Below are 12,780 nucleotides of genomic sequence, written 5' to 3'. Positions count from 1 at the left end.
AAAAAAAAAAAAGTAAAAGGTAGTGAGGGAAGAGCTGGAGTATTTACATCGCAGTTTAGAGAGATGCAGAATGGCAGCTTTGCCGTGCGTCTCAAAAGCAGCTGTTTTTACATCTCTCATCGAGTCCTGGCAGGAGAAACGGCTCATTTTGTTTAATCAGAGCACGAGAATAAAATCTGCATAAGCACAACTGACTCTATTAATATGCCTGATATAATTAGCATTAGAACGTCCCTTTTATTAAAGTCCCTGAAACAGACACGAGGGGAGTGAGATTTCAATGATCTTCAATTGAGCCGCTCTTCTAAGCGTGATAATTACACCTTTTATTTTTCCATCCATTTCATCTCTCTTCACCCCCAAAATCTTATAAATTTTTAATTTGCATGAATATTTTCTTTTCATCTGAACAATGAACACTGAAATAGGGAGGGAAGGACTGGCCAGTCCTGCAATGGGCCTCAGGAGGAGGGGAGAGAGCCCCAGTGCTTGGAAACGAACGGATCTAAGTTCAAAGCCTGGTTCTGCCTCCTGCAGCTCTGGCCCACAGCCTTGAACTAGTGGCTCAACTCCTTAACCTCAGTCTCCCCAACTGTAAAGCAGAGGCCCCCACATGAGCAACTGATAGGAAGATTAGAAATAAGAATAATGGCAACAGCTCACATTGCCTGAGCGTTTTCTATGTGGCGGCCAATGGCAGACAGTAACTCATTTCAGGGCGAGAGCACTGTTACTACACTCACTATAAAGAGGAGGGAACGAAGGCCCACAGAAATTACGTGAGCTGCTCAAGATGACACAGGAAATAAGTGGGAAAAGCCAATATTTGAATCTGTAGAGACTGCTTTTTTTCGGGGGGAGGGGGGACGGCTGGATGGTGTGGTTTACAGATGACTCAAATCACTCAATTTCGAGTCACAGAAATTGAGGTCAGGCGACCTTGGTATAGAAAGCCAACACCCAAAAGGCTGGGGACCAGGGTGTCGACTGTCAGCCAGGAGAACACAGGCATAATCATTTTGCTCCCACACTACACTCTCCTTGTGGTCCAAGGAGAGGCCCCCAGGTCTGATGGACGAGAGCGTGTGTCTGGAACAGCGGAGGAGATGCAGCTGGGCGGCATGTGGCTGGACGGTTTACACCTACGGGAAGCGCCATCCACTGGCTGTTGGATGAATGGCAGGCGCGAAGGTAATTTTTGGTCAAGGCCATTTCTGCATTGGAAGAGGACACAGTGGGTGGCTTGCTCAATCCTCGGATAACCAAGAGCCGATGGGACCAAGAAAGAGACGGGATGAAATGGTCAGGACCGTGAAACGAATGGGGATGCTGGCTGTGTGAATAAGCAGTGTGCCATCCTGAATCAGGGAGGTGAGCGTCTCCCCCTTCGGGTCATGGCCTCACGTTTGGGAGGGACCAACCGTAGCACATAAAAGAAGGGTGACCCTGACAATGTGAGGAACTTCCAATAGGACCAAGGAGAACAGCTGAAGAGACCATCAACAAGCAGCCTGGAAAGAAAGAAAGGTCTTAGAAGGCCCAATGAGGCTTATCTATATAACACCAGCCCACGATAAACCTGAGACCCACATGATCAAAGATAACAAGATCCGTTTCCACGATTTAGTGTCTAGTTATACAATCATCCAGCCCCAAGGTCCACCCTTCTTGGCAAACTCCTTCAAACGCTTGGCTGAACGAGCACCTTTTTTTTGGTCATGCGCCAATTCCCTCAGGCACCCCTGGGTATCTCAGCTCTCTGTGCCTCCCAGACCCCTATCGAAGCCTCCCCCACCTGGCTCCATCACTTAGCCACCCACATGGGTCACTCCCCCATTTGACTGCTGTTTCTCAAAGGGCAGTACCATGTCCTCCTCTTTATGCTCCAGCTGGTTACAGACCCAGAGAGGCACTCGAGACAAGCGAAGGGAGAGGAGAGATGGGGCAGGGGAGGGGAGAAAACAGATTGCTGGTGAAAGTTCTTCAACCCTTCAGGAAAATTTGATGGCCAGTCAACCCACCCCCACCCCCCTCGGGTAGTATAGTCCAGTCCAAGATTGAGACTCGGGCTCCATTTCTAAGGGTGTTCTGGGAAAGCCACAAACAGGCCACAAGACCTTCAAGGACGCGCCCCGCCCTGGTTCCTGGTCCACACTGGAGGAAAGAACGCTAAGGGCTGGGGTGTCTTGCTCCGACTTCATTGTAAAGTCTCCACAAGCCTGTGCCTCCGAAGACATCCAAATACTATCTAGGTAGGTTAAAAGAAGCTATTCCGATCAGGGCCCTGAAGACATCGAAAGACTCGCTACATTATAAAAAGAAAAAAGCAATTCCAATGGGTGCCGAGGGCAAAAGATGGCTGGTCGTTTGCCACGTCATATGGCCTGCAGGAACTGTGTCACTGCTCTGTAAGCACCCAGGGCATCAACATCTGCCTACAGCTTAGTCTCCACCTGTCTTGCCTGTCAGCAAGACTTATATCAACGTGATAGCTGAAGATTATTTTTAAAAACAACTGCCTTGCAGATTTCGAGATTTGGGACAAAACTGACTCTAGTCACTCATTCAGCACAGACCAACTTCCCCTGGCCCAGCAACGGGGTCATAGCATCAGTTCATAGAGGCTGCTCGTCACGTGCCTAATCAGAAAAAGGAGGTGTGCTTACCCTGTGCTCGTTGATGAGGAGGTCCCGGGCCGCATTAAATATCAGCGTGTGGAGGTGCTTTGAGTAAAACACCAAAGTGTAATCATAATCGAAGCCGTAGATCTCAATATCTGACAGGCTCATCTCATTGTTTGAGAAAATGGCGTCTGGATTCAGTAAGTTGCTCATGATTGAAGGAACCAGATCTGGAAATGAAGAAGAGATACACTGTACCATGGGAGATACCGAGGTCAGCGTCCACTCATGTGTATAAGAAAGAGTTTTACATCAAAGAGTAATTGCATATTAAGAAAACATTCCAGCCCAGTCCAGTTCAAGTCCATAAGTCTGATATTGGCCCATCTGTCCAATACCAGTCTATAAAATTTCTCTTCAGACTCACATAACACATGCAATGACACTGAATGCAGGAAGATCACAGGCCAGTGGATGGAAACTTTTATGGATCCAGTGGCAGTAGAGGCATCTCAGGACTGTGTGGGGCTCCACGTGGCTCCTCCAGCTCCAGGGCTCTGCCTCCCTCAGCATAGCGCCATATGGCTTTTCAGCAGGGAGATGAAGCAGAAAGAATGTGTGTCCCGCCTCCAGGGAGGAAGACAGGAGTTCCCAGAAGCCTCAGGAGAAGGCCATGCCCACACAGAGGCCTTACTGGCTATGACCTGATTGACAAGACTAGACTCCACCACTATATATAACCTATTTAACAAGTTGACAAGAAAGTATGGAACGACCACAGGATTAAAACTGAAAGAATGGCTTGCTTCAACATCACGAAAAGATCTATCTTCTTTGCTTAAAAAAAAATCCATAATTATTAGATATTTTAGAATATTAAAAAGTACAAATGGTCAGGTTTAATATGACATATCATCTCAATACCCCCCCAAAAAAACTATTAACATTTGATGAATATGCTATCCATAATTTTTCATATCTATCTTTTATACTGGTGACCCCATACTATAGTTTTGCATACCCAGTGCCATCAAGTCAATTCCAACTCATAGTGACACTATATAGGGTTTCCGAGGTGTGTATCTTTACAGAAGCAAAGAGCCTCATCTTTCTCCCATGGAGTGGCTGGTGAGTTTGAACCACCGCTTAGCTGACAGCAAATAGTGCTGTATAAATTTAGTGTTTTACTATGACTATGGAGTCTCTGGGCGGTGCAAATGACTTATGTACTCGGCTGCTAGCCAGAAGGTAAGGGGTTCTAGTCCATTCAGAGCAAGAAAGGTCTTTCCAAAAAGACAGCCAATGAGAAGCCTATGTCTGGGAAACTGAGGACCTGGAAGAAAGTGTGCGTGACCTGCTCCCAGCACTCGTGAGCGCGGGGCTCCGCAAGCCATCCCCAGTGAGAGGCACACAGGAGCGGCCCCACAGTCCCAAGATAAGGAAAGCGCCAAATGCACGTTTCTCTGAATCCACCCTCCATAAGCTGATGATACAAAGCTGTCTCCTACAGATGCCTGGCTCCTCACATCCAGTTAAAAGATGCCTATCTCTAAGAGTACGCACTTCCTGTCTTTCTTATTCTTAAAGAGCTATTCGCACCTCTTCTCTCTAGCAAGCCTGGTGTTCCCTTCGTATTTATCTTGAGGGATCAGGCTATTCGAGATGAACATATTGTCCACTTGAGTGTGTGTGTATTAGCAAGAAGCTTGCAGACCTCAGTACTATAAAACCTTGTTGTGGAATAAACTCTGGGCTCTCTTCTCTGGATAATGGATAGGGGGTCCCCTGTATTCCACTATCTTCTTTATTTCCTTCCATAATTGTGCTTTCCACTGTGGGTCAGGACCAAACACCCATGGAACCCAGTTTTCCGATTCTGACACCCGGGTGGTGGCCAAGAGTCGGAGGCAAGCGGTTGGTTATCACGACTGTAATTCCACATCAGGGACTTCTTCAAATGTTCTTCTTTACGCTATAAAACCATCCCATAAGCTGGCGTGCCACAGCAAATGGACTGCTCTATGCTACACACTTGGGTTTTTCTCTATTGTAATAGAAGTAACCTTGCAGTCCGCACCCTGCTAGGGTCATCTCTGTCTGCCTTCAGGCATTTCCTGCTGATGTGTTAGAAGTGGGAGACCATCTGGCAGGTCCATCAGCGCCCCCAGGCTCCAAAATTCCATAATCCTTTATGGAGCAGTTCTAACCATTCGCAAGAACTGCTCGGCATGACCTTTATTCATTCTTTCTTGGAAGTCTTCCAAAAAGCCATTCTAGCTTAAAATTACCATGTGTAAAAATCTGAGCTGCCATATGAAGCCAGTGATTTTATCTGTATCTTGAAATAATTAGCTATTTTCTCATTCCAGGAATTATTTCAGGCGCCCTGGCAGTATAGCGGTTCGGCATTAGGCTGCTAATGGCAAGGTGAGCATTTCGAAACCACCAGCCGCTCCTCGGAAGAGAGATGGGGCTTTCTAATTCCGTAGCGTGAGGTCTCCAATACCCACGAGGGCAGTTCTACCCTGTCCTCCAGGTTGATCATGAGCCAGCACTGACTCGAGGGCAGTGAGAGAAGTAATTTCACCATTGAAAACAAACAAGCAAATGCAGATGATAACGCAAGTAGATTCCCATGTGTTGCAGACTCTTGGGGACCCGTGGGTTGCAGAAGTTCCAGGATGGTTTCTTCACTGTAATCTTAACAGACGCAGATCACCAGGCATTGCTTCTGCTGTACCACCGTGTAGATTCCAACCACAAACTTCCAGGTTAGTAGTCGAGTGCAAACCACGTGCACCACCCCAAGCGACTACTTTCATCACAGCTACCCATCAGTTCCCTGACTATGAGAAGGAGGAGAGCTAGAAGGGGTGAGATCACCTGAGATGGTCCCCAAGGGAGAGCAACCATCAGGCCCACAACCCCCTTCAGCGTTCCCATCACACTGCTCAGAGCTTTGCAGCATTTTTCATGACAGGTCCGCAGGAAGCCTAAAGACGCCATCCTTAACATCCTTCTCAGCTTCTGCGGAACACAGCTGGGGATTCGTGCAATTTCTCATTCTGCCCCCATGAGGTGAAGAAGGAGGAAATTGACAGAGGAAGGCATTTCACAGTTATGAGGTGTATTAGTCTAGGTACTTTGGAGAAACAAATCCACAGCAACTCACGTATAAGAGAGTTTTATGCAAAGAAAATGTGCATCACGAAAACATCCCAACCCAATGCTGCCCAAGCCCACAAGTCCAACATTAACCCGTACCCAACACCAGTCCACAAAGTCCTTCACCTCACAAAACAGAGGCAATAATGCTGACTGCAGGAGGAAAGCTGAGTCAGTGAACGAATAAGCATCTCAGCACTAGCAGGGGTCTCCACATGGCTGCTCCAGCACCCAGGGCTGCATCGGGATAGATCCATGCGGCTTCTCCTTGGGGATGTCTTGTAGGAAATCCATCTTGCAAGCTGAAGCAGGGAACTGCTAAGGCAGCTGCACCCGATGCAACCATCACAAAACAAGAGACCCGAGAACTAGAAAGACGAGGCTTCACCACCCATTTATCCCTCCGCCTTTCAACCAGCACCACATGTGATTATCGGCCAGGCTGGCACAATTAACTAATTCATGAGGGGAGTCAGAGGATGGGTGCCAGAGGCAGGAGCAGCGCAGTGGAGTCTAACGATGCCAGGGAAATGGATGAGCAAGGTGGCATCTCAGACCAGATGAGTCTGCGGGGACCCTTTCTAGGGTGAAAGGAAGGATCAGAGATGGAATAGGTATGTTTCTAAGGACAAAAGGGAAGTACAGTATTCTCTGATCATGTTGAAGGTAATCATTTAGCAGGGAGGCTCTCACCATGCAGGACCGCGTGGACCACCATCCGATTTTGCTAAAAGGACAGCATTCCAAGGCTGTAATCTTTTCAGAAAAAAGACCTTCATATCTTTCTCCTGAGGAGCGGCTGGAGGGGCTGAACCACCAGCCCACAGCATCACACGGTTATCGTACGGACTATGATCCTATTTTGCTAAGGGGATAGTATTCTTTCACCTTTTATGATGTTTGTGCACCAATGGTTACTTGAAACAGCTCCTAAGTAGGCAACGGCCTAAGAGAGGTGTCGTTTTGGAGGTAGGCACAAAACAACCAACACAGGAGTCAAACTGTCCACATCTCACTGCTGTGCACAGCAGAACTGGCCCCAGAAAGGATTTCAAAGGCTGTGATTTTTCTAGTTGTGTTGGGCTGGGTTGACTAGAGAAACAAACCCAGGGACATTCCTATATGTATGAGAGCTTCCCATCAAGGAGTAATTGTGCATCAATGAAACACCCCAGCTCAGTCCAACTCAAGTTCATAAGTCCGACAGTATTCCGCAAGTCCCTCTTCAGACTCAGAAGCCACAGCAACGATGCAGAGTGCAAGAACATCACCAGCCGGTGGCTGCAAAGTCTTTTGGATCCAACGGCAGTGGATGCACGTCCAGGGCTTGCACAGGTCTTAGTGTGGCTCGTAAAGAGGAAAGTGCAGAGTGGGGTTGGGGACAGTGGGGAGAGGTTCCCAGGACCCTCCTTATGAGCAAGTCATGCCCACAAGGAGATGCCATCAGGCTGTGACCTGATGCACAGGCTACACTCCACCCCTACACTTTTTTAATCTTCAAGTTGACACAACAGTATCTAACTACCACACCAGCGTATACAGAAGCATAGCTTCCCTACAGGGCAGAGAACAGAGTAGAACTGTTCTTTACAGTACCTGTATATTGAAAAGCAAGGACATGACTTTGAGGACCAAGGTATGCCTGACCCAAGCCATGGTATTTTCAATTGCTTCATATGCATGTGAAAGATGGAAATATGGAAGACTGAAGAAGAATCAATGCATTTGAATTGTGGTGATGAAGAAGAATATTGAAAGTACCAAGGACTCCCACAAAAACAAAAAGATCTGTCTTGGAAGAAGTAGAGCCAGAATATCTTAGAGGCAAGGATGGTGAGACTATGCCTCACATACTTTGGAGACGTCATCAGGAGGGAACAGTCGCTGGAGAAGGGCATCGTGCTTGAGAAAGTAAAGGGGCCCTGAGACAGAGGAAAGTCCCTGGATGAGATGGACTGACACAGTAGCTACAACAATGGGCTCAAACATTAAACAATCGTGAGGAGGCTGCAGGGCCAGGCAGTGTTTCATTTGTTAGACACAGGGTCGCTCTAGGCTGGAACAGACTCGATGGCACCCATCATTGACAACAATAATCTTTTCAGAAGCAGACATCGCATCTTGCATCTAAGGAGCCGCTGGTGGGTTTGAACTGTCGCCCTTTTGGTTAGCAACCAAGCACTTACCCCACTACATCAGCGGGGCTCCTCATTCCCGTTTCCAAACCCACTGCTGCCAAGTAGATTCCAACTTATAGAGACCCTATAGGACAGGGAGGAACTGTCCCCTGAGAACAGAATTTCCAAACCTTCATGGTACTGTGGTTAGGCATGGGGCAGCTGACAGCAAGGTTTGTGCTCACACCCCCCAGCCACTCCTGGGGAGACAGATGAGGCTGTTTGCGCCTGTACATATTTACAGTCTCAGAAATCCTAAGGAGCAGTTCTACTCTGTGCTGTCAGGTCGCTGAGTCAGAATCAACTCGATGAAAATGGATGTGGTTTGGGTTTGAACCTTCAGGGAAGCAGGCTGTAACGGGGGGTGATGAGTGTGAATTGCCAATCTTCGGGTAGCAAAAGCATTTAACCACTACACGACCAGCGCTCCTTAGTTCCCATTTGGGCACTTACTTAAAGCCAAGCCCTTCTATCTCCGTACAGAATTTCCAAGCCAGTGAATGCCAATGTGTGATTGAGTAAATTAAACTCCTACTGACTGAACCTCGATGTGGCCGAGCCAACTGGAAAAGCAGTCAAGATTCACCAACCATCGCTTTTCCTCACTGGTTTCTTCAACCAAAACCAAGGAGACAATGACCTTGGCTTTGATTTTCCTTTAAAAAGGGGGAGGGGGGAGGATGCACATCTGGAGAAGCCAAGCAGCCACTAACATTCTAAGATCTTCCAGAAGAGCCTGTCCTGCGGGCAGGGGAAGGCCAGCTGCCCTGAGCTCTCCAGTATCCAACACCGAAGACCTTCTGGCTTTGCGTAACCCACGGGCCCCGCGACGATGCTATTTCCGGACTAAGAAAACACCCCGCCCTCCGCCCAAACCAAGTGACGGGTCACTGGCTGCGTGGCCCGAAGCTCCACTTTCACCAACGACCTTCCCCAGGAGTCCTACGCGCATGTTTAAATCAGAAGGGTAAATTTAGAAAGGGAGCTGGCCATCAGCCCCGCTGCCCGTCTCCTGCCAGGGGAGGGACTGGGAAGCCCTCAAGGAAAAACTTCTTCCATGGAAAGTCATGATGCCTCCAAACACGATGTGGTCACTTCCCCGGGATGGAGGGAGGGCCAGGCGCTATGAATCACATGCACAGCATCACCTACAAGCCCGGGTCCTCCTCCACTCGTGGGCAACCAGCTTGCAAGAGGTCAAGAGCCCCATGCAAAATCCATCACAAGGCGAAAAGAATGCCCTCTCTGAACTATGAGCTCGAACATCTAAGCCACATGCCTCTTGAGGGGTCGGTACGCACTCGTCCAAAAACAAGAGTGGGAAGAGATTTACACAACTGTAACTCTCAGGGTCATAGATGATGACAGGAAGACTATCCGACTGCTGGGAGACAAGGGGAAGCCAGCGCTGGTGCTCACTTAGCCCAAGTGCCGACCGGAACCCAGTTCCACACTGCCGCTCTGAAATGGAGGCTGAGTGTCTTTCAGTGGATGGTGCAGTCAGACAGCAGCCTGCAGGCACCCTCAGGAACCCCCCATTTCCCATCCAGAAATCTCCCCGGAGCATCTTGAACTGTGAACCGTCTCTGGGGCAGGCTTGTGAGCCTGTGGCTCTATCTGTCTGGGGGTTAAGACCACTGTGGAAGAACAGGGGCCTGTGGGTGTTGCAAACGCTGGGCCACTGACCAAAAGGCTGGTGGTTCTGGTGGTGTGCTTCCAAAAGACTCACAGCCATTGAAACCTCCAAGGATCACATGTCGACACGCATCTCCACGGGGCCTCCAGGAGCCAGTCTGCTCAGTGGGAGCAGGCGGTAGTTACGAAGAATGCCCTTCCTTGCTTAAATATCTATCTGTATCACTGAGAGAGAAGAGAGAATGAATACCATCATACATATTCAGACAAATGTTGCTAAACTACATAAAGATTTGTGCTTGAGAAATCCGAGAGTATTTAAAAAAAAAGGTGGTGGGGGGAAACGCAATTTAAGAAAACTCGGAGTTGTTCCACACCCTTTGTGCAGGCCCCATGTAGACTCTTTGCCAAGTGCCTCGGTCCTTCTCCTGTTGACATGCTCCATGACTCGCTGGTCACAAAGACCCTGGGCCCAGCAGAGCCTAGCACCCTTTATGGTAGAGCAGTGTGCTGGGACAGGAACAAGGTCACACAGCAAAAAGCCACATCCTGAACGGTATCAAAAAGAGTTCCGGATATTCTCAGGAAGTCCCTGTAACGATCATTCAGCCCTGGGGTACCAAACCAAAAATGAAACTCACAGTCATTGAGTCGAGACGGACTCATGGTAACCCAGGGGTCCTCAAACTATGGCCCACGGGCCACATGCGGCCCGCTGAGGACATTTATCCGGCCCACTGGGTGTTTTTGCCCCTTTTTTTAACTTCAAAATAAGATATGTGCAGTGTGCATTGGAATTGATTCATAGTTTTTCTTAAAACTAATGTGCAGTGTGCATTGGAATTGATTCATAGTTTTTCTTAAAACTAATGTCTGGCCCTCCAACAGGTCTGAGGGACAGTGAACTGGCCCCCTGTTTAAAAGTTTTGAGGACCCCTGCTATAGGCCAAGGTAGAACTGCCCTTTTGAGTTTCTGAGACCATAATTCTTTAAGGGAATTAAAAGCCCCATTTTTTGCCCTTGGGTGCACAGCATTGGGAAGCTCCCAAAGTTTCATCCACGCTTGCTCTTGGTCCCATCCCAGGAACTCGTCCGGTAAAGACACACAGGGGTGTAAGCAGTGGGAGGACACTCCGAGAGTCTACATGCTTCCCTGTGGGAAGGACCAGGGCAGTAAGGTCAGGGTGGTACAGCCACCACGTGCTCCCTGGTAGACGGCTGGCTCTTCTCTCTTTCCTGACAGACGAGAAATAGCGGGCGCCCCAGCCCCCTTCCATCCCTGGCTCAGGCCAGTAGACTGTGGGGAGAAATGCCACGTTACTCCAGACCAAAGGGGACCACACACGCCCACAAGTAGCCGGCCTATGTACAACAAAACAACGGTTCTGATGTTTGAGCTCATTGCGGCAGCCCGGGCCTCGATCCACTGTGTCAAGGGCCTTCTCTTTCCCTGGCCTTCCACTTCACCAAGCTTGATACATTGCTCCAGGGTGTGGTCTCTCCTGACAACATGTGAAGTACAGGAGAGGGAGTCTCGCCACCCTTGCCTCGAAGGAGCATCTGGCTATACTTCCAAGACAGATGTGTCTGTTCTTCTGGCAGACCGTGGTACTTTCAGTACTCTTCACCAGCACCACAATTCAAATGCACCGATTCTTCTTCGGCCTTCCTGATTCAACTTTCACATGCATGAGTCCATTGAAAATACCATGGCGTGGGTCAAGTGCACCTCGGCTTAAAGTAACATCCTGGCTGTTCAACACTCTACAGTGGTCATGTGCAGCAGATTTGCCTAATGCAATGGGCCGGTTGATCTCTTGGCGGCTGCTTCCATGAGCACTGATTATAAATCCAAGTCGAAATCCTTGACAACAACAATCCTTTCTCCGTTTATCATGATGTTGCCTATTAGTTCAGTTATGAGGTTCTGGGCTTTCTTTACATTGAAAGGTAATCCATATTGAGGGCTGTAGGCCTTGATCGTCATCAACAAGTACTTCCAAGTCCTCCTTGCTTTCAGCAAGCAAAGTTTTATCATCTGCACATTGAAGTTTGTTAATAAGCCTTCCTCCAATCCTGGTGCCATGTTCTTCTGCGTTAGGGAAGTTAAGTGGTTACAACTCAGGACCAGAAAGACCCATAATACTTTTGGTCAGAAGCACCTCTTCTGAGTCAGGCCCATAGCCATACCGCTCTCGGGGCCTTGGCTTCTCAGCCACTTGGCCTGTAGGCCTCTGCCCTGCTTGGCTACGTGTCACAAAGCTCCTTACCTGAAGAATGTCCAAAGGACCCTTGACTCCACCAGGACCCTCAGTCCCAAGGTGAAGGCACCTGTCTAGCCCCGTGGGTCAGCAGCTCCCTAGATTAAGTGCCAGGGGGAACCCTCTGCCCAAAGGCACCCCAGCTTCTTGCTCGGTCAGTCAGGAAGCCTGCCTCCCTGCCTTCTGGTCTTGGTGCTACTGTCTCTGCAGCTTTGTCCTCTGCTGCCACTTCTCTGGTGTCACGGCTCTGTCTCCTGAACTGAGGAAGTGCTGCGTGCAGGGTTTATGGGGTCCAAAAGGTGTATGCCGTTTCTGGCTCGTCTTGCTTGAAGGTAGTGAGATCTGCATGCCTGCTTCTGAGCTGACTCGTTTTATGCCCAGCGGGATCAATCCCCAAGTTGGAGTTCCAAGTCTCTAGATGCACAGCTAACTTTGTTATGCAAGCATTCACAAGGCAATCCTAGAATTCTATCAGCATCAACCCCTACCTTCTCTTGCCCAGACCCATCTGGAAAGGAGGAAAGATGCTTAATGCGAGCACTCCCAGCCAGTGGAAGGAGGAAGTTACAAAGACTATGGCCAGACAGACGAGCCATAGAAGTAAACCACTACACCATGGGGCCAGACCTAGCCCATCAGAGCACCTGAATCACCTTAGTGTGGTGCTGAGTGGCTCGGAGCAGCTGTGCTGTTAAGTTGCCCATGAGTCACTCCCCACTCCTGGCAACCTCACGTGTGCACAGTGGATCTGCTCCATAGGGTTTTCACGACTACGACCTTTCACAAGTACATGACCAGGCCTGTCTCCCAAGGTGCCTCTGGTTAGGTTAGAACACCAACCTTTGCCCAACTAGTGGAGCACTTAACCTTCACCATCCAAGGCCTGTGGAGCAAGCCCCTGACCTCCATCATCACAACACG

The 12,780-nt window shown here is 49.0% G+C and overlaps 1 protein-coding gene across 1 annotated transcript in view; it reads right to left on the bottom strand.

The window, feature by feature from the left end:
* NT5DC3 (5'-nucleotidase domain containing 3) overlaps positions 1–6,504 on the bottom strand; it is a 37,518-nt gene extending 31,014 nt beyond the window's left edge. The window contains exons 1-2 of the mRNA XM_004700346.4: positions 6,480–6,504; positions 2,667–2,851 (exon numbers count right to left, since the gene is read on the bottom strand). Coding sequence (XP_004700403.2) covers positions 2,667–2,851; positions 6,480–6,504 — 210 coding nt within the window. The remainder of the gene's footprint in view (positions 1–2,666; positions 2,852–6,479) is intronic.
* Positions 6,505–12,780: the final 6,276 nt, after the last annotated feature.

The sequence above is a fragment of the Echinops telfairi genome, unplaced genomic scaffold (assembly GCF_000313985.2).
Source record: "Echinops telfairi isolate 266 unplaced genomic scaffold, ASM31398v2 ScPeMD7_2;HRSCAF=8, whole genome shotgun sequence".
Classification (NCBI taxonomy): Eukaryota; Metazoa; Chordata; class Mammalia; order Afrosoricida; family Tenrecidae; genus Echinops; species Echinops telfairi.
The sequence above is the reverse complement of the archived record's forward strand: the minus strand, read 5'-3'. Positions and strand labels throughout refer to the sequence as shown.